This window comes from Pteropus medius, unplaced genomic scaffold (genome assembly GCF_902729225.1).
Source record: "Pteropus medius unplaced genomic scaffold, Ma_sr-lr_union100, whole genome shotgun sequence".
In the NCBI taxonomy this organism is placed as follows: Eukaryota; Metazoa; Chordata; class Mammalia; order Chiroptera; family Pteropodidae; genus Pteropus; species Pteropus medius.
The window spans coordinates 54218928-54245569 of record NW_024349800.1 but is presented as its reverse complement, the minus strand read 5'-3'; the positions used below and the strand labels follow the sequence as shown (position 1 = coordinate 54245569).

The window sequence follows — 26642 nt, the reverse complement described above, 5'->3', positions numbered from 1 at the left end:
ACTCAGGAACTGTGAGATCTTGAGCAAGTCACTGACCTCTGCGCCTCCGTGGTACTCTGTGAAGTGAGTATAGTTACAGCCTCACAGGACTGACTGTGAGGCCCTCAGGAGAACACTGCGAGTGTGGGGGGAGCAGCGGGTGCTTTCTCGGGCTTCACTCGTCCCTCCCCCAAGCCCGGCCAAGTTCTCTGTCCTTCTGACACGAGCAGCAGCCTCCTCCCCATCGCCCTCCAGGACCTGGCTCTGTACAGAACCACGGCAACCCAGAGCCTTCTCAGGCCTCACCAGTCTTGCTCTGGATGCCTTCGGTCTGGTGGAAGAGGACAGGCCGATGGTCCACACCAGCTCTCGCCTGGACCAACCTGATCACTCACCTACATCTCTATGGGGCACAGGCAGGAACCTCAGTCTCCTGGGAAAGGGAACGCTGTCGCGTCCTCTGTCCTCCTGCAGGAGAGCTTCAGCCGTAAGGCCTCAGAGATACACACTCAGTTCCAGCCACTGAGGGCTCCTTACCACCCCCTCCCCCAAGTATGTCCTCTTCTTTCTGTGCGAGGCCAGGAACAAAGGTGATGCCTGGTGTTATTAAGAATTGGTTGGCTTCCTGTATCTATTTCAGATGGACCGTAAGCTCCTTGATGTGATGCTGGAGCATCCTGGGCTGTGTGTGGGAGGGCTGCATGGCCCGGGGCCAGAAAGCTCAGCCAGGGGAGCGAGTGCCCCCCTTGCCCGCAGTATGAACCAGAAATGCGAAGAATGAAAGAATCAAGTTCCAGGCTGGGTGAAACAATGCAGAACCCAAGATATCTCGGGGCATCCTCCACTGCACCAAAGAGAAGAGACAGCAATGGAAAAACAAGTTTGCTATCCTTTTTCTTGGGTACCACTGTATAGAGCATCTACCATAAAACGGGCGTTAAATGCTATATGCGTGACCTGATTTGACTCCAATAAAAACAAACGAAAACCCTACCCGAATCCAAAATGCAAAACTGAAGAAAGTGCTTTCATAGATGAGGAGACAGGTCGGGGGTGGAGGCAGTGGGTGGTCAGGGAGTTTAAGTCTATGTGACATCCCAAACCCAATAAATGACAGATTCAGGATTTGAACCCTGGTCTCCATTTACTGCTTGGAAGAAATGAACTTTACGGAAAAGAAGCAATGAAAGACATGTAGGAGAGAGCATGGTTTTCTTTTTAATAATTATTTTTATAAATTTCAAAATCATCTCAAACTTACAAAAAAGTCGCAAGTACAAAGAATGTTTTTTTCCCCGTGAACCATTTGAGAGTAAAGTGACATGCTGCCCCATCGCCCCAGGTATGTCATTACAAATAGAAACATTCCCCTATTCCCCCACAACGCAACCGTTGAAATCAGAAAATTAACATCTCTTACTCCCAGCTGATCTTCAGACCCTATTCAAATCGTGCGAATTGTCCCAACAATGCTTTTTGTAACAAAAACACCTAATCCAGAATCAGGTGTTGCATTATGTGGTCACGTCTTTGTAGTCTCCTTTAATCTGGAATTAAATTTAATCTTATATATAATGTAAGGTGAAGAAAAATCAAGCCTCTGTAAGTCGCTGGCTCTCCAAGGGTTGAGAGAAGCAGACGGAGGGCCCTGCCTGCCTTGGGTATCAGCCCAAGCGCAGGGGGCTATCTCTGGAGACCCTCTCCCACGGCCCGAAGCAGACGGAGAACAGAAGAAGACAACTCCATATGAAATTACTGCCGAGGACCAGCCATGGGGCTAACTGGAACATACCGGCAGAGATGCTTCTGGAAAATGGATTTCATCCACTGCTGATAAATCTTAGTCTTTCATTTTTATGATTGTGATATTTAATAATAATTATTATTACAGCCAGTCTTTATTCAGAAGATACTCTTGGTCAGGCATTGTGCTAAATGCTTTAATTTTATCACCTACTTTAATTCTTCCAACAATATGAGGTATGCATTATTATTAATGCATTATCATTATTAATCCTATAAGTGAGGACAGTGAGGTGTCCATGAGCCCTAGCTTCTAACGTCAGATTTCTAGACCTTCCACACAGATGCCAACAAGGACTTTGTGTGCAGCCCTGAGCCAATGGCCTCTGAGTGTCCTGGCTCCTCTCCAAGGCCAAGAATACTCCATGCCTGGAGCGTGGACCTTCCCCTCCGAGGAGCTGCTTGCTCTGATGGAGAGGCCCTGACAGAGAGTAACTCATTCAACACTCACTGTGGTGTGGGCAGCATATCAGACTTGAATCTTTCATCAGGGGGCTTCAGGTTTTGAGAGGAAGGCCAACATCCTCTTGTCCTTAAAGAATGATAATGTTTGAGGGATTTCAAAACCCCAATGTTTCTGGTCCATGGTCAACCATCACTGTAGTCAGTGGGATTTATTGGCTCCTAAGGCCTCAGGATTGAGTCAATTTGGGGAAGGCAGCAAAATTGTTAGCCTACTCTGGGCCAGAGAGCAAGCTTCTTCTCTACTGGACCTCAAGGTTTCCAGAGAAGGTGAATTTACATAATTTAATGATTTGTTTTGGTTCATTAGTAAAACGATTTATTTCCAACCAACACAGCTAATGCAGAAATGGAGAACTCATTTATGGTAATCCTCTATTCAGCAATGTAAAGATGCCCTTTTGGAAATTACTTACTAGAAGATTTTCAGAAGAAAAGAACCATAATATAGCTAAGAACTCTATACACAATGCATAGCACAGTACTTGGCTCATTGCTGGTCCTCAGTGGAGTTTCACTGAAAAAATCACAGAAGAGGAACTGCATGTGGTGGGTACATACAGGCTTGATTTGGGACAGTCCAGGGACTCCGCATCTGGCTCTGGAGAAGAGGAGCATGCAGGGAGCTCACAGTCCGGCAGACTAAGGCTCGGCACAGAGTTGGCTGGCTGCCTTGTGGTGGGGAGGCAGAGTCAGGATCCTCGAACGACTCTTCTCTGGTTAGTTGACCAGGGCAAAGGCTGTCAAACCTCATTCCCTGTCTAAGGCAGGTGGATGAGGGAGTCACACTCCTCAGGGATGCTTCTCAGAGGTGGGGATGAGCAGCACCTCCCCCAATGTTGGCTCTCCTTGGGCTCGTGCCACTGGTGTTCAGACAAAAGGCCGACTTGGTGGTCTGCGATGTACTGCAAGGTAGGAACAGGTGGGTGCAGGCTGCCCTGGTATTCAGCCTGATTCTGATGATCTCAGGCAAGGCCTTTACGAAGTTAGTCTGGGCTAATCTTCAACTTCTGTCCTTAAGAGAGATCCAGGTCCGCTGCCAAGATCCATGGCTCATCACTTCCTGCTGTTGGTACATGAGTATGTCCTTCTCATGATCTCATACGCTTCACATATCTGATTATACACTTAACATTCACTGATCTCTTTTACATTTTCTAGTAGTTATTTAATAATTTCCTCTAGGAGAAGCCATTCTATAAGGTAAATCAGTTAAAATAAACTAAATTTAGACTTCCTTTTGTCTGCAACGATCCTGCCTACCAAAATAAGCGGTGCCACTGGGCGTCTCGTGCAAACAGAAGAGACCTATCTAGGTCACCATGTTGTGAGTCCTGGAAAAGGTGAGGTTAAATTTATGGAATATTCCATCAACTGTGTTTACCACAGACGGTAGCACGGGGAACTGGGGTTGGGCAGACTGTAAGCCGAGAGGTTCTCACTTTTTTTCTCTCCGATTATTAAACATCAAAATTAAACATTTACCTACTAAGTGCACTACTTGCTACAAAGAGTCAGTATACTTATCGCCTCTACGTGCCAGCTATCAGTCCTGGTTTTCTTCTGTCACCGTTTCAATTTTGGACAGATCGTCCTTAAGCCAGTCTGCCACCATGTCGGCCATTTCTTGGTAAGAGTGTAAGATAAAAGCATGAGGTATTTTTTTCTCACAGAGTCGAATATCTCCTTCTGGGAAGTCTTTCTTTATGTCTTCATAGTACTCTTTTGGACACCAAGCATCTTTAGCACCATAGTAGAATGTAAGCTAAAAGACAAGATGAAAACATTTCATTAGAAAATACTTTACCCTCCAAATACAGATATGACACAAGCAACCTGCTCTAAAAACAGTCCCTGTGCCTGGCCCTATAAATTAGTCCCAAGGCTCCTTCCAGAGAGTGGCTCTCTCAAGGCAGTGAGCTTTCATGGTTTGTGGGAGTGAATTAAGAGGTATCTGATGGAAACAAAGCCACATAGGGAGACAGAGACTTGTGTGACAGATCACCCATGAGTCACTGAAGGGACTCGCTAGCAAAGCTGTGTGTTGAGACTGGGGTGGACACTGGAGAGATGGCAGATGAGAACAAGGATGAGTTGTTGAGACAAAAATCACTGAGTGACTAGGGACCACTCATTATTCAATTAAGAGTTGTCATACAGCCACACGGCGGGAATATGGAACAAGTCCATTGAATGTATGCAAAGGTGAGTCAGACAGACTCTAGCTTCTCAATGTAGCAGATGAAATGTGATCAGAACTTGAGAGTGTCTACGACGTGTCTACGAATGGCCTCCACGCAGCGGGAGAGAATGGCGATTCAGTGGGGAGGTGATCTAATCATCCCTTGGGTCGCAGCAAGCAGGCTGGATGGAGACAGAACCTCCTTTGAGGCATTACTAAGATTGATCTATATCTGCCCATGATACACACACACATGTGCACATATGTACATACGTGTAGACATGTGTACACATGTGCACATGTATATATACATGTATATAGGCACACACATATATAAGCATGTATATATGTATATATGTATATTTATGCACACACACAATTATAATAAGTATATATATGTGTGTCTAGTTCTAGATCATTCTTTACTAAAAACTATGTTCTAGTTCTGTATTTCTGGGAAAAAAAGGCAACAAAAGTGAGATCTTATTCAGAGGGGTACATAGTGATAATTTCTACAAAAAAATAACAACTTAGTTGTAAGAACCCGATGACATTCGTCATCACTGAAAAAAGTTATGCCCAGCTCCAGCCCTTAAGTGGCCAGTTACAGTCACTTGTAGTTTCCGTAACATACCAAATTCGCTCACTCACTCAAACCCTTACTGATTAATCTGTTCAGCGACTACTTGTTGAGCATCTACCCTGTATTAGGAACCTGGAAAGCATTGTAAGACAGTTCGTGGTGGGGGAAGGCTGGAGGCACCATGTACACAAGACAACCCCCAGAGAGTCGATGCCTGAGTTGACTCTTCAGGCTGGGGGAGCACACTGTGCGGAGCAGGCCAAGCAACGTAAAAAGTGTGAAGGAGCATGGCATGCTTGGGAAGTTGGACGTAATCAGAAATGGCTGGAATATAGAATGATAGGAGATAAGACTGGCAAGGCAGAGAGAGATCAGGTGAATTTCTGTGCCATGCTAAGGAGGTTGTACCTGACTCTGAAGTCCACGAGAGCTGACAAATGGCTTCACACAGTGAAGTGCCATGATTAGATCTGAATGGTAGGAAACTTACTCTGGCTACAATAGCAAAGAGATTGTGGGGGATCAAGCGTTGGCAGGAAGATATGGGAAATACATGTTATCGTCCACTGGGTAATGAGTAATTGTGCTGTGTTGAGAAATCTGGAAATTCAGGCTTGGGCTTGAGTCCGTCAGCTCTGTTCCCCTGCTCCAGTGCGCTCTCTGGCCTGAAGACACTTGGACACTGAGAAAGGCACCCAGGAACCCTCGTACCGGTACAAGCTGTAGTGCTGGAGTCTTACGAAAAACCCTAATACAAAAGGGTCAACTGTAAGGACAGCAAGGCAGGGAAGGTCTTCCCTACAAAGATGCTGTGACAAAGAGAACAACGTCACTGTTGCTCTCTGCCTAACATTTCAGCCTATTTCTATGGAGAACTTCGCATTTACTTTTCAGGGAGATAATTACAACTTGAAATGTCTCCAACGAGAAGTCCAGCTCGATGAGCCTCAGCACTGGGGCAATGCCACCCTTCCCCTCACGCGTGAAGGTGTCAGCTGGTTGAGAATGAGTAATAAAACACAGATTACAGGGACCCTACACCTATCTCCCGGTACCAAGAGATAGGTGGTGACCAAGTACTTATGGGGCGCACACTGTCCACGGCCGGTACTAGGAACCTCAACACAAAGTGACGTCAGTGTGCAAGACAGCGTTAACAGTGAAGAGTCTAGATTCCCCATATGTTCATCTGATTTTATTTGATTCCTCTGTGACCAGGAACCATTTAGAGTGAGCCATATTTGGTTAAACCTCTAAGTACTGGTGGGATAATGTCTCCCCCTACCGCCTCCCGCCCCGCCAGTTCCTCTTCAGGCTACATTCACTGAAGGGCTCTCTATGAAAATCTTGGCTTACAAGTAAAACACGTGGCTATTTCTAATGCCTTTATATACACTGGCTCAAGATACTTCCTGTTCTCTATAGATTATAAGTCACAGGCAATAGATCTGAACAGAGGACTCTGCACCTGTAACCCTAAACAGGAAACTGAAAAAGTATGGGGTGTGTGGAGGTAGTGGGGGATGGGGGAGGACAGGTGAAGTAGAAAAAGGAATAATGACACCAAAGCATAGTAGTTAAGAGTGTGTGCTATTCTCATGTCGATATATAACAATGAATCACAATGAATAATGATAAACTGATGAAAACTGAGAATAATGTGCCAGGCTCTGAGCTAACCTCTGTGCTCACTGAGTCCTTACAATAATACGTGAGGAAGGCATTTTATCCCTATTTTACAGAAAAGGAAACTGAGGCTTAGAGAGACTAACTTGCTTAAGTTGAAACAAATCTGGCTTATAATCCAGAGACAACATTCCTAATTAGTACCTTTCACTACTATCTACAATTAATTAGTGAATTGAACCATGTCATGAAAACATAAAACCTCAAGACCGGGAGTTCTTAACCAGATATAAACACCGAGTAGTGTGACCATCAATTCAGCTACCTTTACCCGAAGTCTTCTCAAAGTCTATGTGGCTCATTTGGGGTGCTGCATGTTATGGGGGTGATAACTAAGAATCCCGGGCTATCAGCAGAATGTTTAAATTCAAAGGTTTATAATAAAATAAATTATTTCCAAAAGGTCATTTTTCCTTGGCACTTGCTTTGATATGCATGAGAGCTGATAAAAAGTAAAAGTACATTATTGAGATGGAAATTATTGTGCTTCCAGATTGTCAAGTAGTCTATTTCTCTATTAAACATAAAATTTAATTTTCTCAGTTCTAGACTCTGACTTTCCAGGACTCTGCTTCTGCTTCTGCTTCTCCGTGTGCGTCCTCTGCATGGACACATGGCGACTGCAGTCTCCGTGAGCACAGATGTTATTTGGGTTCCCCAAATGAGACGTGTCCCCGCTACAATGTCCCTGTACACTGCTGCAGCTTGCCACCACAAAGAAGCCACATTTGTCTTTTCTCATGTTTTTTTTTTCCTTTCTCTTTTTACCTTTTGCTGCTGAAATGAATAGATTCACCAAAAATGACTCTAATAAATTTATCTCCCATATGGTACTAAGTGGCTGAAACTCAGAAGTAAGACAGTCTTGCCTTGGATAAGATCCCAGAGCAGGGAACGACACAGGTGCTATAAACTGGCCCTTAAATACAACAGACAGAGGAGGTATGAACAAAGCAGCGTCCGAGCCTAAAGTGGGGCAATCTGAATTCCGTCTATAAGGTAGAGCTTCGTTATTATACGCTTTGAGTTGCTGGCTTTTATGCATTAATAATAGAGAATTTATTCTAAGAACAAAAGAAATATTAGAAACTATCTTATGACCCAAGTTTATAAACTCGATTTTGCTAATAACTAATAAAAATCACTTTTAATGATATATCAACATCTTAAAATATTGAACATAGAAAAGCCGCACATGAAAATCTCTGTCTAGTGGCACTGGCACACACACACACACACACACGAACACACAATGGAATATTATTTAGCCATAAAAAGAGAAGGAAATGCTGCCATCTGCAATAGCATGGATAGAGCTTGAGGGCATTATGTCAAATGAAATGTCAGAAAGAGGAAGCCAAATACTGTACAATCTCACTTAAATGTAGAATCTAAACGAAAGTGAACTCATAGAAACAGAGAACAGATTCGTGGTTGCCAGAGGCGCAGGGGAGGAGTGAGGGGACTGGGCGAAGCTGGTCAGAAAGTGCAGACTCCCAGTTATGAGCACATCCTGGGAACGGAACGTACAGCAAGTGACTATAGTCAACAGTTCTGTGGTGTACATGTGAGAGTTGTTGAGAGTAGACCTTAAGAGTTCTCACTGCAAGAAAAAAAATTTCTAACTATGTGAGCTGATGGATGTTAACTAAACTTATTGTAGTGATCAATTCACAATATATACATATGTCAAGTCATTATGCTGTACACTACACTTTAAACTAATGTAATGTTATATGTCAATTAGATCTCAATAACACTGGAAAAAAATCTGTTATCTGAATTACCTCTCTCTATTCAATAGTCCGTTAGGACTACAGGCATTATAGGAGCTGCAGGTTAAATAAAAGAAAGTTTTCCATTGCCTTAGAATTCTATTTGATATGCATATTTATTTACTTTTCCTTGTTCACTTTACGGATAAACTGAATTTCAGAAGCTCCTTAGACTATAATTCACCAGGTAGCCAAGTTTGGTATAAATGAATTCTTCCCAGTACTTAAGTGAATTGAAGTTTAATTGACCTTTATTCCTTCAAGTGGTCTTTGGGCAATCTGTTTCATGAGACACTGTAGACCTGAGCAGAGTGGCAAATGGTGTTTCTGGGGCTATGATGCTCAGAGTGAAAGGGCTTCTCATGAGGCCTTATATTCCACTATGGCAAGATAACTTGTGAAACTGCTCAAGCTCACCATGCAGTTACAGGGAGAGCATGGAGCAGTGGGTGCCTTGTGGGAAGCCTGGGCCCCGAGCCACCTGCACCTGAACTGGAATCCTGGGTTCTCCCATCAACTAGCGTTGTTACCTTCGACCAGTTACTTGGTCTCTCTGTGCCTGTTTCCTCATCTGTAAAGTGGGAATAGAAAGAGCTACCTTGTGGGCTGGTGGTGAAGATTAGAAAACAAAGCATATCAAGTACTTTGCATACAGTATGAGCTCTTAAAGGGGTAGGTGCTATTAAAACGGTGATGATGACCAAAGGGACCTCTAGACCTTGACTATGGTGACAGCAAAATCTGTCTAGATTCTTCCCCACAGCAAGAGCTGTACCTGGGCCAGAGGAAAAGGGAGCTACATGGCCATGGCCTTAAATTAGTTTTTGAGAAAAGATATTTTCTTCTGATAAGCTGCTTTTGATATGTCAGGCTCAGAAAATATTTGTGTTGAACATTTTTTTAAGCCTAAAGCAAAGTTTTATTATATACCTTACTTCATTATCACACACACATACACACTTGCTGTATTCCCCTGAAATGATAGTGGAGAAAGACACTGGATGGAAGAAAAATCCTAAACTGATCACTAGTGAAGCATACCCCCATCTCCGAGCCACCCCTTACACTCAGCTCGCTGAGTGGATTCTCACCCACTTTGACTCATAAGTGAGGCCTGGAGCCTAAGCTGCAGTGCCCTTTGGGTATATTCTTGGTTGTGTATCTCCTAAAACAAAGGAAGGCACCAACATGCTGACACCGTGACTTCCCTATGGTAGGGCTCATCGGGTGAGCCCCTGGGCAGCAGAGATAGCGCCCCTGCTTTCCTGGGCTGTGTGAGACTTCTTTGTTAATGTTTCATAGACAGCCATAGCTCCCTGAGTACTAAATTAACAGGCTTCCCAGCTGAGGTAATGGGTTCACTTCTTTAGATGGAGTGCTCTGAGCTGTCACATCATGTGGCACGGGAATAGCCAGCCAGCTGAGAAAGAACCCAAAAAGTGATGGTGTACATGCTTGGGAGGAGATACATTTTCTATGTCTTACTTTAAGAAATCAAGAAAAATTATGTCATTCCAGCTTTCTTTACTCTTTCTTTCCTTCTCTGAAAGAACTCCCCCCTGGCCAGCTTTTTTTCTTTTTTCTTTTCTTTTTTTTTTTTAAATCCAAGAAGTAAAGGGTCAGATATAAACCAGCCAGGTGCTTACCAAGGGGTCAAATTAGTACTCACACACCTAGGCCTCCTACCTGCCAGCTAGATTTTTCTGTCCCGCCTTCATTTCCCTATTTTCATCCCCTTCCTGCTTTCCCAGGCATAGGATACAAACTGTTAGGTCTCCAAAGTATTCATCTCCAGAACAGGCTGGACGACAGCAATGGCCTTCTGCCTTTCTCCTTCCCCGGAAGTCAGACACTTAAGCCTTGACCTTGCAATCTTAAAGGAAACCTATTCTGTAACATAAACAGCTCTTTTCAGTTATTTAAGAATCTTATCCTCTAGGGAACAGAGGAACAGCAGTCACAAGGCTTTACAGCTTCACTGCAGTCTTCCTGAGCAACCATTTTTACAAACTTGAAGAATTGCTAAAGAAAGGGAAACAGTTTAGGAAATTCGTTTCCAATTTACCTTGTTTCCTTTCTTCCTTTTATCCCGAACTGGCTCAATTACCATCCTTAAGAAACCAAGAATTAAAATCCCCAAAGATGAAAAAAAACTGGCTGAGGTTGGAGGTGAAAACACAACCCTTTACACCACTGAGCCTCGCTTCCCTCTGCAGCCACCTGGGGGTCAGCGACAATCAACACCCCAAAGGAGGAGGAGCGAGTCCAAGCTGGGTACCGACTGGGTCATGTTTCAGTGGTTGGAACAACCATGCATCACAAAGCTTGCAGACGGGGGTCTCTCCTTCCTGCGTGACTCACGTGTAAGGGCCAGAACTCCCTCACTCCCAAATGGAAGTCGCTGGGCCACCTAGTCATTAGCTTCATCTCTTCCTTACCTGGGACTGGAGTGGGACGCTGACCCAAGGTGTCTATTTGTCCCTGGCAAAGCATTAGCATATGAGACATCAGGAGCCCATCTATCCTCCTGTGTCTGTTTCTCCCTGGTATATGCCTCAGAAAGTGGAAGATGAGCTGCAAGCGCTTTTTAACTAACTTAAAAAAATGGCCAAGTCCAGCTTGTCTGACTTCTCTGCACCAGGGGCCTGGGCCCACGTCCTGGTGAAGATTAGGTGCAATTGTGTTTTCCCTCACAGCCGTTCCTACACAGACAGCATTCTCCTGTAGGGAGCAGTGGCTGTGATCTGGACTGGGATGAATGAAAATATTTGAGAAGTGATGTGTAGGAGAAGTTAGGCGAATACTCTTTTTAAAGTACTCAGAGATATATCTAGGATATAAATACCGTAATAAAAATAATAATTAAAAAAACAACTTTTATTGAATGCTTAGTACCTGCCAGACACTCTTGCATGGTATTTATATAAATGATAGCATTTTATTTTTGGCACAACCGGATGAGAATAGATATTATTATTAAACCCTTTTATTGATGAAAAAAGGAGGTCAAGTAACTTAACCAAGGTCATATAAGTAAGCAAGTGGCAGAGCTGCAGTTTGGACGTGACTCTGGAGACGGTTTCCCAGTGAGCCGCCCGCTCCTTTCATCATGCTCCTCCAGAGGACGCAGGGTATGCTAACATGAGTGTCTAACACGAAGCTCTCAAGGTCAAAATGACGGAGACAAAAACAAAACTATCTATTCCCAGGATGATTGTGACATTCTGGACAGGCCTCAAATTAAACAGGCAGAACTAACACAAATCTGTTTCAGACTGGGGCTTGGCGGAAAGGCAGTCCTGGTTAGCTGGTCCAGGGAGCGCTTCTTATGCTCCGCTGAGCAGGACCTGTGCATGTCTGAAGGATTTGCATGCCCAAATCTGCAAACACTGCATGAGGTTTGTTCCCAAGGCAACATGCACCTCTGGGCTCAGGTGGCCTGAGCGGGATGGGGAGAGAGCCACAATAGAGGCATTTCTGCTCCTGGGGACACTCTGCCTTTCCCAAACCACACTGCCACCTGGCCTGGCCATCTGCGGGAAGGGGCAGCAGCACTTTGTGGGCAACCCCTTCATTAGAAAGCTGCATCTCCTGTGTTCTTGCTGGGAACAGTTCCAGATCCCTACTGACCGACAGGGATGCTCAGATCCCGTCTGGCTGTTTCATCAGCCGAGGCCAAAGATGGTCACGGCCGTTTAGAATTTCCCTCTAAGTGAGTTTTAAATGAAAACTTCGAGTTTCTAAATCAAACACTAATTCACTTTTCTATGACTGAGACACACATCGCCTTACAGTTTAGAACAAATGACAGAACAAGGGAACGCTGACCTCCCCTTTGCCTCAGACACACCAGGTGCCTCATAAAGCACAGCATACCCCAGAGGCTCCCAATAGAGTTGGGATTCGGGTGGCGAAAATGTACAGTTGACTCTCTCACTTTGGTTTATTCTGTCCTGGTTCTCATTCCCATCCCTCCCTACTCCACTTATTCATTAGCTCCTCTCCTTCCTCCCAACCTTTAAGCTGTGCTCCCCCCAAATCAACCTTTAGATGTCTTCTCTCTTTATTCTACATATTTCCTCAGGTTACTATTATCCATGCTCATGGCTTCAAATGACTTCTCTTCACTCCCAAATCAAACTCAGCCCAGACTACTCTTCTAAGCTTCATACCTACATATCCAGCTACCTGCCAGACGTGTTCCCCTTGGATGTCCCACAGGTATCTCAAACAAAAATACCAAAGTGGCCTCTCCTCCCACATTCCCCATCTTGTTACCAAATCCAATCCAGAGGAACAACCTTAGACTCCTGTCGCCATTCTCTCTCGTCCTGTTAGTACTGAGTGCCCATGATTCTACTTCCTAAATCCTTCCGAATGCTGCCTCTTTCTACCTCACGCCTTCATTCTTACTAAAGCCTTCTAAATAGTCTCCCCATCTAAAATCTCATTCTTTTCCAACATTCTGCCACCCATTTCCCCCAAAATGGTCCCTCTCATTTATTAATCTAGACACATTCCTAGGGCTGACTGATTGAAACTGGTACCTCTGAACTGGCTGTTCACAGATGGCTTATGTTCTGATGGGTCAGTGGCTATGTCATATAGCTGTCCAATATTTTGAATATCACTCTGATTATTACTTCCTTGCTCAAATCCTTTAATGGCTCCCCTCAAACCCCAAATCATCCAGTCTCTGTAGTGTAGCGTATCAGTGCCCAAGCCACAACACTAGCTGACTAACCTTTTCTGGTGTCTCTAAAGAAGGGCTTCTTCGCTTAGGGTCTATAGGTCCATGCAGGTTTATGGGATGGAGCAGTGCAGTGGGAATGCGTGTGGGGTGGATAATGTAAATTTGGATAGAAAAAAGATTATATCTTTATTTTTGCTAACCTCTATCTGTAATTTCGTATTTCCTTCAACCATAAAAAACAGGCAACAAACTACAGCAGTAGTAGTAATACCTATATTTTGTCACCTATAAAATTATGGAAAATTCCAAATCACAGTACACTTTAGATAACAAAAAAATAATGTATGCTCCTCACTACAAAATCACAATAGTAATTCTGACTGCTATTGTATCTTATTATTTAATGTGTAAACAAAGATGTACATATGACAGGTGACAAATTTGTTTTTCAGATATTTTGATAACTACACTTCAGTATAATTGGTTTTGTTTTGTAATCTCATGCATTCCTTTTATGCTATTAAAAATATTATTCTGAGAAGGGGTCTACATACGAGAGTGCCAAGGAGATCCATGGCATAATAAAGGCTTAGAATCTACCCTAATGGCTTCCCCATGCATCCACTCAGCATACATTTATCGACTGCTCACTAGGCATCACTCAAACGTTGTGAAAAATGTGAGAAAAACGCAGCTCCTTACCTCCAGGCGGGTGAGAGGGTGACCATTTAAATACTGTGTGATGAATGCAATATTAATACTTTACATGGGAGCCACGGGAGCAAGGGAAAGGACATCTGACCAAAACCAAGGGCAGGGATGGCCTCTTAGAGATGACACTGGAACCAAGTCTTAAAGGACAGGTGAGGTTTAGTCAGGTGAAGAAAGAACATAACCATGAAGCCACAGGCCATAGTATATACTATGAGTCTGATTATATTTGCTTCGGGAAAGGGAAATAACTTTACGTAGTGCTGAAAGACTGCAAATAAACACAACTGTCTGGTCCTATGTCCAAGGTCTCTAGATCAAGGAAGGAAGGAAGGAAGGAAGGAAGGAAGGAAGGAAGGAAGGAAGGAAGGAAGGAAGGAAGGAAGGAAGAAAGAACCATCCACATGATACAGTAGGGGGACTATTTTTAGACTAATTTTCGTGTGGTTTTCTAGCTGAATGGCACAAAGACACATTTTTCAGACCTGTTTTAAAAGTTGAATAACTTAGATATAGTGAATGATTTTTACAACCAAATGTATGGCTCAAAATGTCTTCACACTGGACAGTCCTGGATAGGTATGAAGTTTCTGAATGCCTATGTTTGGGCTGAAGTGGGACAGAGTATCCTTGACTGCAATATCTCAAATAGGGATCTGCCTCGTCTTGGGAAGTGGTTTTCAGGTCTGACTAATTATCAGGGTTGTTGGAAGGCAGGAGGCAATGGCCACCGTCTTCTTAGAACTACGTGCCCTTTTGAGTTTCCTTATTTCCCCAAGCAGATGGGGACATATGTTGATTCAACTTTCCCCAATATTAAATTACAGCATATTTCCTCTTTTTTCATTACAGAAATAAAAAGTTGCAATAAACTTCCTGTCTGTACCTCGTTTCACTTAGGAATTGGAATTGCATTACACTACTGCAGCGCTCAAACTTTGCTGGTAGAAGGCATAATCGATTAATTGCAAGGTAGTTTTGCATCATTAAACGAAACGATATCTTGCTTTCCCAAATTCCACAAATATTTAATGCTGTCTTAAAAACAAAACAAATCCATTCCCTGGAGTTGGAAAAGTTTATTCCTCTGACTGTTAAAATATTAACCTTGAAATGTCTGCCATCTACCATTCTATCCCCATGTTTCTCCCATAAAAGTTTCAGTAAACTTACAGTCCTGACGTTCAATTACCATGAGCAGACCTCTATCTGGGAATGATTATGCTTGCATATGGATTTAACTTAGGACAGGAATAAGTTAGCACCTTCCTTTGACCTCTCTCTGAGCAGAATACAAACAGAATTCAGGAATGATGAGTATTTCACAGCAGCTGGCTTCCACAGGTGGTAGGATGGGCTTGGACACATGATGGGTCTAGTCGGTCAGCAAGTGTGAGTTTTGGAAGTGAGCATCTGCCAGTCTTATTATTAACTGGGAGTTGAGCTGTTTTTATGAACTTCTAGCCTTGAGAACTTAAATGCATTTTTGAAACAAATTCACTTGCAATTTAACTGAAACATAAAATACTGTTTTTCTTGTATTTTCACATCCTTCAATGACTGGAAACAGTTGAAAGCCCTGGAGAGATGGTCCTTCTGACCGCCCCCCGCCCCGCCCCCCCTCGCAACTCAGCTAGTGAGAGTTTCCTCCTGGATCCAAAATGTCAACCTCTAGCCAGCTGCTACGTGAGAAATATGATGACCATTATGGCTACAAACACAGATTGGCATTTTCAAAAGTCCTCTCTGGGTAATGCTACTACAGATCGATATTCTGAAAATACATACATTTTTAAGAACATAGTTCTTGTTTTAAGATAATTGTATTCAGAGGTTATAGAGATATGAATTAACATATCTCTAATATATCTCTAATTAACACATTGTAGGCAAGTCTAAGTCGAATGTCTCAAAGTTTATGAAGAGATTCTAAACCCAGGAGGATTTTACTTGTGGATTATAGGTCCCGGGCCCCGTGAGAACTGGCCACACAGCAGGCTCATTTCACTGCACCTAGCAGATGTTACAGTTCAGCACTAACTGTAAAGTTCTAGGTTTGCACAGTCCAACAGGAATATAAAGGTACATATATAATTTAAAATCTTCTAGGAGCTACATTAAAAAAAAGTATAAAGAAATGGATGAAATTATTTTTAACAATATATTTTACTTAACCCAATATATCTAAAATATTGTCATTTCAACATGCAACCAATACAAAAATATTAATGAAACATTTTACTTTTTTGGGGAGTGGGGTACTAAATTTCTGAAATTCAAAGAATATTGTATACTTATAGCACATCTCAATTCAGACTAACATCAAAGAACCACATGTGGATGGACGTGCAGCTCTATCCTATTCAAGATGGACAGACAGACAAATGGTGCCATGGGAATACAAGAGCCCCCTAAATTCTAGGGTGCTCAGACACATTCTAAACCATGGTCCCATCAGAGTTGCAGGGACTGGTGCTTTCGAATGTGTTTGTGTAAGATTCTAGCACTTGTAGCAGAAAGTCACAAATGCTAAACATTTTAATCTTTGTTTTTCTGCATGTTGCATATACAGAAAACTGGTCTTGGTGTCAGAGCTGGACATTCCTACTCTAATACATTGGAGAATAAGAAAGACAGGCTCACTGAGTCATAGGGTTATAGTAATGTTAGCTCTTTTCCAATGTCCTACTGATATTTTAAACTAACTCATCTTTTCTATAAATATTATTGAGCACTTCTAAGTACAAGGCCCTAGAGAGAAGTACTGATTTTAAAAACAACCTCCCCCCAAATAGGTGGTAAATATATTTAAGTAAATATGCAATCAGCTTTACTTACTTTCCATGCAGCATTCAAGGACAGCATTAATTTTAACTAGAAGTAGAACAAAGCTACAAATTCTTCCGTTTATACAGATTCTAACCAATTCTAGCCTTTCATTTTCAAAAAATATTTCTACTTACTTGCAGTATTACAGTGATTACCTTAGACAAATGTTCCTTTATGGTTTCGTTGTCTCTCTTTACTATCTCCATCATTTCTTGGCCACCGAGATAGGCAATATTAACTATATTCAAACAAAAAAAGTCAAACACTTAGAATATACGTAACAAACACAACTGTCAAACTAATTGTAGTAAATTCCTGCCCCCACACCTTCCCCAGCCTCCTTTTTTGGACAGTGCTATTGATGTGAGATGTCAGCGAGGCTAAGACAGGCACATGAGTCAGGCAACATGCATCATTTCTGGAAATAAGAGCGTGTCCTACAAAAGTCCCTCCACTCACCTTCGCCTGGCTTTCTCAAAGCAATGTTTAGCATTATAACGATCGAATGTCAGATACCTGGCAGCTGACGTGTGTGACTGCACTGGATCAATGTATTTTTTGATTTAAGGATTAGAAACACACATTTTTACAGATAAATCCTGTATACCAGGGAAACTTTACGCAGTTACTAATGTGAAACTATCCTGGCAATTTTTTAAAAAGAACACAACTAAAAAAGTGTTTATTTAAAAAAAGGATCTTAAGAGTTTTTAGTGAGGTTAGTTCATTATGCTCACTGCGAAATGAACAAAGTCATCGTCATTTTCAAGATGTCAGACTACCTAGGAAAGAGAAATAAATCCAGATAACATGAATTTATGTGGCTTTGCTGTACTGGCATAATAAAAATGTTCATTTATATTTGCTCCTTGAATTCAATTTTGATTGATATTACATACTGTTGTTACCGTTTTTTTGTCATCATCTGCCCATTATATTTTTCCTTTCTTTTATTTTCAATCTTTTGTCATTTTGTTTTTTTGGTCACTTAAAAGCATAAGTAGTCTTCTTTAAAAATGCCATTTGAAAATCTCTCTCTCTCTCTTAAATCAAAGGACTAAACATATTCACATACAAGGACATTCAAGACAGATGGTTTGACTCTGGTCATCTTGTTTTGTGTATGCTTTGCTTTCTTGTTATTTCTGACTCTTCTTTCCACCCCTTTTAGTGTGAATGATGAGTTTTCCTTCCCTACTTTTTAAAAAATTTCTTTTCAATAATAGTTTCAAAGCATAAATTCCATTTTTATTTGAGTGGTTAGCCGTACCTAAAGTGTAAAACTTACATTTTTTTTTTCTTCTATTGCTGTCTGGAACTAATCAGCGTCTATAATCTCTCCATCCAAACAAGGCGGGCCCTTAGCATACCTGTGCTTTCCCCATGCCTTCCTCCTACCGGGCCTCCTCTTTGGAACTAAGAAATAAACTCTTATTGCAAAGGCTGTTGTCTGTGTCTGCCACTTTACCATACCTGATTAGAACCATTCTGGACAAATTTTAAAACAGAGAGACAGAACTGATACTAGAATTGCTATACAAATAAAAATGTGAGACGACATAAGACCTAAGACTTTACCAACATCAGGAAAGAGAAGCGACATCCCTACAGATTCTACATATGCCAAAAGAATAATCAGGTAATTTTGTGGGCAACTTTATGCCAAGAAATTCAACGACTTATATGAGATGGATGAAGTCCACATAAAGACACAAATTTTAAGCTTACTTGAAAAGAAAAAGATTCACTAAATAGTTTTATATCTATTAAAGGAATTAAATTTGTAATTTAAAGACTCTCCACAAAGAAAAAGCCAGGGAAAGATGATTGCATTGATCTATTGTACTAAATGTTTAAGGAATGATATTGATTCTATATAAACTCTTCAAGAAATGACTACACATACATGGCTGTTTGATTTTGGACAGGTAGCCTTTTAGAACAGTAGAAAACAGGTGATCGGTGGCAGGCAGAATTCTAAGATGACACAAAGATTCATTGCCCTTCTATAATCCCCTCCTTTTTGAGCGTGGATAGAATCTCTGAGTATGATGATCTATTTCCCCCATGACTGGGTTATATTACATCGTGGAGATGACTTAAAAGGAGATGGTCCTGGTAGGCCCTAACCTAATCACACTAGTCCTTCAAAATCTGAGTTTGCTCTGGCTGGTGGCAGAAGAAGTCAGAGATTCAAAGCACTCAAAGGATTAAATGCACCACTGCTGGTTTGAAGATGGAGCTCAGGTGGAAAGGAACCGAGAGTGAACTCTAGAAACTGAGAGGGACTCTTAGCTGACAGCCAGCAAGAAAATGAGGCCTTCCGTTATAAAACTACATGAACTGGATTCTGCCAGCAACCTGAATGAGCTCAGAAGTGATTTCTGGATATGCAGGGGTACAAGGGAGGCTTCCAAGATCCAGGTGGTGATAATTCTTGGGCTGGGTGAGTTTGCTTTATGCTAATTCATGGAGGTAAACATTTATGTAGTGTCATTGCTTAATTAGAAAAAGTTAAAGAATTCAAATAACTTGCAAGGAATCACATTTCCATTTTTTTTTTTTTTTTAGCTTACAACACCTGGTCTTCCTAGGTGGTCTCCCATCCGAGTATTAACCAGGCCCGACACTGCTCAGCTTCCAAAATCAGATAAGATCAGGCGTGTTCGGGGTGGCATGGCCATAGATGGAATCACTTTTCTAAAAAGTAAATTTTTCATCATGAATGTACCTAACCCCACCTTTATGCCTACTCTTTTTTGGGGGCAGAGGGGGTGGGGCGCTGATAATTTCTCATCTAAGCATACTTAAAAATAGAAAGTAGAATACCAGTTGCCTTTCCAGTAACTGCCTGAAGGAAGCCATCTTTTTCATTCCTCAGAAATGCTCATAACACAACACAGTGGTCAGAAATAATAATACCAAATAGAAGTGTAATTTCCTAAGGGGAAAACACATTTTTCTTGGCAATGACCGTCAATAGCATTCCTGGAAACCCGGCAGAATTCAGAGTTTCAAGCACCACAGTGAAGAAAATATCTAGTAGCAAGAGTAATGGAAACAAAAACATGAAGGAAAGAGAATGGTCTAGAAGAATGTTGTTTACTTTTGTTTTATTACAAATCTAGATACAGGTGCTAAAAATATTCACCGAGGAGTCTAATATTCTATTTTATTTACCACCATCATCTTCTGCAATCCGCTTAATGTGGTAAGTGGCTCACGGTTTGAAATAGCTGAGTGAGGGCTGACGTTACAGATCAATAGGATATTCCTCTCATAGGTCAAGTGGTATCACTGAATTCTCCAAGTACACAAAATCCATGATAGAAGGCTGCCTTCTGTTTAAATCCATTGCCTACCGTGATGTCATTTTGTCTGTCTGAAAAAATCCCAACTCATCTTTAAGTTCAATTTTGTTTCTATCCTCCTTTACTTACCTAGGTAGAACTAATCTCTCCTTGCTTCATACCACTCAGGCCCTGTATCTGTGCTCATGATAGCCCTTCCTGTCATGTTACAATCCTCATGTCTGTCCTACCATATTGGAAATAACTTAAAGGCAGGAACTGTATTTCGTTTATTATTCTCTCCAGTGCTCATCTGAGTGCCTGGTTCATGGCGGGTATCAGTAAAGGCTGTCAAATGAAACAAATGGGAAGAGACTGAAGGAGAAAGTTCCTGGTCTGGTGTTTTTTTTCAGGGAGTGGGGGGCGGGTGGGGCGTCTATAGGAAAAGCTTGTTGCCTTCTTTGAAGTCATGTGAGAGCTGCCATCACAATGGAGGCCAGAGCTGGAGGCTGAAGTGTATCAACCTTGGTAAGCCAAGCTGGCAGGGACTGGTATAAAACTAAGACAAATCATTGCAGGTAAGAGGGAGAGTCTAAGAGCTCCTGATGAGACTGCCCCAGAACTAGGCCACATAATACACTGGTCACAGCATCAAGAGAAAATGTAGTGGGAAGTCAAAACCCAATTAATGATAAAATAGGAAGACTGGGGGAGATGTATGCATAGCTTTCTGCATGTGTTTGGTTTTGCCATTATATTGAGGAAACAGAGCTGTTGGGGCTGAAGCAAAGGGAATTGCTGGAGATGGGCAGTTGAACTAGGTGAATAGTGAAGGTAGGAAATCTGCCATATGTGGGTGTGTACACTGCAGTGTAAAATATGATTGTTATTCTGACCAAGATATTACTTCTAGTCACTTTGATTTTTTAAAAAATGGCTGATAGGTTTTCTATGTCCAAAGTATATACCATGATGCTCACAAAGATAAATCAATCTCTTTAAAAAATGCTCATTACAGAATTTGTTAGATTAGAAAAAGGGGTTGGTATATTCACCTCCATGATGGGAGGGTGGCTGGGAAGGGCTGCCATTAGAAGGCATACAAATAGATGTGAAACAGCAAAAAGTTTCATTTTAAATTCTCTTTAAAATAACACATGTACTAATAAACATCATGGGAACTGAGATGGGCTCCACTGTGGCTGGGAGCATCTAGATGTGCTTCGAACGGGGCCTGCCATAGATGCACTGCATGCCCCAGTCTGAGGCTGTCTTGGCAGGGGTCATGAAGCCTAGAGATGTCCTGGAGGGACGTGGCTGTGATGGATTTTAGTTACGGTGGGGGAAAAGATGGAGTTAACCGGCTCGGCTACTGGTTTAGTGCAGATGGAGTGCACTAGCTAGGTGTTTGATGGGTGGGACGTGCTATGATGAAGTCTGTGGAGGATGAGTCCTGAGACCGTCATGGAGTGGGGATGTAGTAGGTATTATGTACCTACACAAAAGCCTATCACAAAAAATCCTATTTTCTCTCCTAGAGACATGGGAAAGCCAAAACATATGACTTCATATCCCTGACAGCCAGGGATGTTACATAGTTCTGGCTACTAGTCTATAGGCAGACGTTCCTGGGGGAGGACTTCTCTTTCTAAATAAGCCAAAGCCTCACCAGGGATAAGCTCTCTGCTTTTTTCTCCCTCTCCCTTCCTACTGTCTGAATGTCAGACATGAGGCCTAGAGGGGCAGAAGTCATCAAGATAAAGGACCATGTTCAAAGAACAAAAGAGGCAGAAATCTAAAAAGAACTCACATCCCTGATGGCACCATCGAGATGTTATTTATCTCTAGACTGTCTGCCTCTAGATTTCCTGGTGCATGAGAAAAATAGATTCCTATCTGTTTAGGCTATTATAATAGTTTTCTGCTACCTACAGCCAAACTCAGTCCTAGCTGATTAAAACAAATAAAGATGGGGCCTTTGAATTTTCCAGGTGCTTTTGGTCATATGATGTTGTCCTTAGCCTATCAGACTGGTACTTGTGTCAGGCAAGGGTGTGGCACCATGCCACATCTACACATATTAGGACTTCCCTGAGAGGAGGCAGAGGGAGGAGCTGACTGAAGAAGCCTTCCCAGGGACAGCCACTCCTAGCACATCTTCTGACTGTTCCTGAGGCTGGCAAGATGTTGCTGAATGTAGGAGAGTTAGGGAGACACAAGCCAAGCAGGACTGCATGACAGTAAAATTCTTGGGGCTGAGGACAGACTGTGAAACTGGATGGCCCTGGAGACATGAGCATCCCATACTCTTGTAGCGCTCCATCCAGACAGAGCTGCTCAGGCCCAGTTAAGGCTAGGCACTCCAAGGAGCATAAACCAAGAGTTTGTCAGAAGATTAAGCAGGATTGGACACGCTCAGAAGCCAACTAAGATGAAGTCTTCTTACAAGGGGGAGTTCTCTGATAGTTCTTTATTTTTTTCCAGATTGTTTTCCACCTTTTCCTAAGAGTGCCAAATGTGGCTTTTAACAATGTGAAAACCAGACCTAAAGCAGCAATTCTTCCATTCTAAAATTTCTGCAGAACTTAGAGAAATGTTTATCACTCACACAATGTGTTATGTGTTTCTCCATAAGCCATGACTTTGGTTATTGTAAACATCCATTTAGTCTGCAAAAAGACAATCTTATCTATGTGACAATGAGTACACCAAAGTGAAAAACACAACTTAAGGTGTAAGATTTTTAAAAATAATAATGAATTTTAAAGTGGCAGATAATTGAAAAAATATAATTTTCTTTAGAAAGAAAGTGGAACCTTCATCAAGTCATTTAATTCTAAAATAGAGATGGTAGTCTAGTATCATCTCTAATCACCTTTTCCCTTAAATCCTAATGGTGACCAGGCACACACACAAAAATCTATGCCTTCACTGCTGAATTTTAGGCTAAATATCCATAAATCATTAAAACTGTAGTTGGCTTTTATAAAAGGATTTTCCTAAGCTACATACATAAATGAGAGAATAGGTAACATGGGAATCTGGTTTTGTCTTATTCAAAAAATTATTCTGGGATTGAGTTAAACAAATTATGAGAAGAACTTTGTGATTCTTTAGTGAAGCTTATGTGTCAGCTCTTTCAATAGTTCAGTTCCTTTCATATCACTGTACCTGTTTTAAAATGTTATTTCTATATGGATTAAAGAAAAGAAATATTATGAAAGTTTCTTTCAAAAGAATGTATGCAACAAAGTAATGTAACATACCAGGAATGCCCTCTGTCTCTGTACTGTTTTTCTCGTTAGGTGACGAAAGGAATTAAAACATTGATTTGGCCTAACAAAACGACCCTAGAATATTTTTAAAAGTTAATTATCTTGACCTGTGATACTACTAAAATATACCTGCTTTTAGCTTTGATCAGAAAATCCCATTTAGCTGTCTCAGTGAAAAGTCCATTTCTCATGAAATTGAAAATCTATTCTAAAGAAAATATGTACTAGATATTAATTTTTTTGTAGTATATAATTGTAATTCCAGAATTAAAATGAAAGAGCAAACCCACATATGTTCTTTAAAAATAACACTTAAAACAATCTAGTTACATAAATTGAACAGATGAACCCTGTGGTAAAGTTTATAAAGTATGCTAATTGGATGAGGGCTACTCTTCCCTGAATGCTGGATAGGAAATGATGTTTCACCACTCAGTCTGGTGAAGAAGGCGAATGTACAGAAACTCAGCCTAAATGAAGGGACATGCCATCTTCTCCAAAAGGGCAACAGCATTGGAAATACTTGCATATTTTGGTTTCTTGAATTTTTCAGACCTTACTACAACAAAAAAATATGTGTATAAACTAAAGGACATAGAAAATCAGTTTCTACCCAGATAGGGCAGGATTTATTATCTACTACTTGGACGGGCAAACTTCCTCCCTTTGTTTCCATAAGATTTCTACTGAAGCACAGACGTTACATAATGTGTAAACATTGCAAGGCCTCCTAAAAGTCAAACTGGTGTGTTAAAGGTCATTGTCTGGATGACTGTCAAGCTACAGAGAAGCAGGTCTGTGGTGGGAATGTCTGGATGGCACAGCTGTGACCACCGAGAAAGACCTTGGACCTGTGTCCCTTTCTCTTAACAACCCTCTTTTTGTATAAACCTGAAAATCATGCCACCGACTCAAGTGGCTAGTCTGAATATTGACTACTTTCACCATTCATGGGCTATAAGCTCGGGCGGGATCCATCATTATCTGCAAGGGCCAGTGTCTTACACGTATTGTTCTCTCTCAGCTGGGACTCTCTTCCAGTTGTAGTAAGCAAGGTAACAGGAATCACTTAAGGGATTGCCAGGGCAAGCTTGAGCAAAGGTGGCTTCTGTGGTAACTGCTGCAAGAGGAGCCAAGGGTGACATGAGATCCAGAGGGGACAGGTGGGAAGAGGTTGGATAGGATGATCAAGATGCTTGGTTAAGGATCATCCTAGGGTCGCTACTGGGACACTGAACCAAGAACCCTGGGAAGAAAGAAGACAGGTAATTCTTGCCTCCTTTCCTCTTACCCAAGATTATATAGACTGAGTGGGTAATGGGAAAAAAACCAGAGGCCAACGGCCAGATCTAGAACAAAGAGAAGAGAAAATTGAAGGAAGAAATGTCAGAAACAGGTGGGCTGTGCTCCACAAATTCATTTGCAAGTTGGTTGTTTGGAACAGAGATGAAGCAATGTGGTTGTGTTCAGTTTGGTTTAAAGAGCCTATTTTGCACATCGTATAGCTCTACGCTGGTTGTGTGGGAAGGGAAACCCAGGGTTCCCCAAGCAACGGTGTGGTTGGAAGGACTGTGTCCTGTGTCCAACCTATCTTGCTCCCTGATGCCTATACTTGAAGCTGCAGGAAGATGCAGTAGGTCAGTCACTGCAGCTGAAAGGAAAATTCCTTTCTGTCAAGTGCAGCTTATGAAGCCTACTTCTCTAAGAGAGTATTTATAACTCTGGTGTAGAAAACTAGAAAAAATCTTTAATAGTTACCTGTTTTAATTAAAAATATTAAACATTTGATTATTTGTCATATGTTATGTATTACGCTTAGCCCTCCGTATCCATAGGCTTTGCCTCTTCAGAGTCAACCAGCCTCAGATCAAAAATATTTTTTAAAAATCTCAGAAAGTTCAAAGAAACAAAACTTGAATTTGCCACATGCTAAGCACTATGCTGAATCTACCCAAATGAAGTGAGGGGCAGGCATACCCTGCTGTAGCCTATATGAAAATATAGGTTATATGCAAATATTACACCATTTTACATAAGAGGCTTTGGCATCTGAGGATTTTTTTTTTTTGTATCTGTAGAAGGCCTGGAACCAATCCCTTGCAGATACTGAAAGATAACTATACATAGGTCATTAAATACACACAGAAAAACAAATAAAACTTTCTTATATCCCATGTCCTGATTTGGGTTTAGAAAATATTTCTAAGGAGGCATAAGGGAAGCACAGATAGTTGTCTACCTAATGCCTATCAGAAATCCAGATATTTTGGGTAGAATGTCCTATAAATGTTTATTAAACCCAGTTGGTTGATACTATCGTTGAATTCTTCTATATTCTTGCTAATTTTCTGCCTTGCTCTATCAATTGTTGAGAGAGGGGTGTTTAAATATCCAAAAAAACTGGATTTGTCCTTTCAGTTCTATCAGTTTTTGCTTCATATACTTTGTAGCCATCTTATTTAGTGCATATACATTTAGGATTGCTGTCTTCTTGATAGAGTGACCTTTTTATTACTATTATGTAATGTCCCTCTTTGTCTCTGGCAATGTTCTTTGCTTTGAAGTCTATTTTATCTGATACAGGTAGCCCCTGATATTAGAAAGTAGAGTGTTCTTATGAAAACTCTCCTAAGCCAAATGACAGAAAGTGAAGAGTATCTCTTGCTTTCCGAAAGTTTGCATTACACCACTTTGCTTTTATGAAAGACCAACATTAATATGGTAACAATTTTTTGTTTTTGTTTTAAAGCGAAAATCCTTTTTGTATTTCTTCTGGTTAGCGAAAACAGGTCTTTTTAAAAAGCAAAGTGGTATAACATGAACTTTCGGAAAATGGGCGATTCCTGTATCGACACCATCATTCCTGGTTCCTTTTGATTAATGTTTGCATGATACATATTTTCCCATTCTTTTACTTTCAATCTACTTATATAATTTTATTTAAACTGAGTTTTCTTAGACAGTATGTAGTTGGGTTCTTTTTTTTTTTTTAATCTACTCTGCTAATCTTTGTCTTTTAATTGGTGTATTTAGGCCATTTACATTTAATGTAATTATTAGTATGTTAGAGCTTGAATGCCATTTTATTATTTTGTTTTTGCTGTTTTTTTGTTCCTCTGTGTCCTTTCTCTTGACCTCCTTCCTATGTGTTACTGAATATATTTTAGAATTCCATTTTTATTTACCTACAATGTTTTTGAGTATGTCTTTGTATAGATTTTCTAGGTTATCTAGGTATTACATTACATATACGGAATTTAATATAATCTACTGGTGTTGACATCAAGTGAAATTTAGAAATCTTTCTTTTTTGTTCTTTCACTCTCTCCATTTTTAATATAATTGTCATATATACTTCTGTATACATTTAGAAC

General features: G+C 41.2%; 1 protein-coding gene across 8 annotated transcripts in view; it reads right to left on the bottom strand.

Annotated features, from left to right (window-relative positions):
• Positions 1-1175: 1175 nt before the first annotated feature.
• LDAH (lipid droplet associated hydrolase) overlaps positions 1176-26642 on the bottom strand; it is an 85297-nt gene continuing 59830 nt past the window's right edge. For 2 of the 8 annotated variants that reach the window (XM_039887753.1, XM_039887757.1), the window contains 2 exons: positions 16838-16941; positions 1176-4009 (listed from right to left, as the gene is read on the bottom strand). In XM_039887753.1, the coding sequence (XP_039743687.1) occupies positions 3791-4009; positions 16838-16941 (323 nt within the window). In that variant the 3' untranslated portion in view covers positions 1176-3790. Of the gene's footprint in view, positions 4010-5915; positions 6005-16837; positions 16942-26642 lie in introns of those variants that run through there. The other 6 variants (XR_005658336.1, XM_039887755.1, XM_039887759.1 and 3 more) reach the window with 5 other exon arrangements.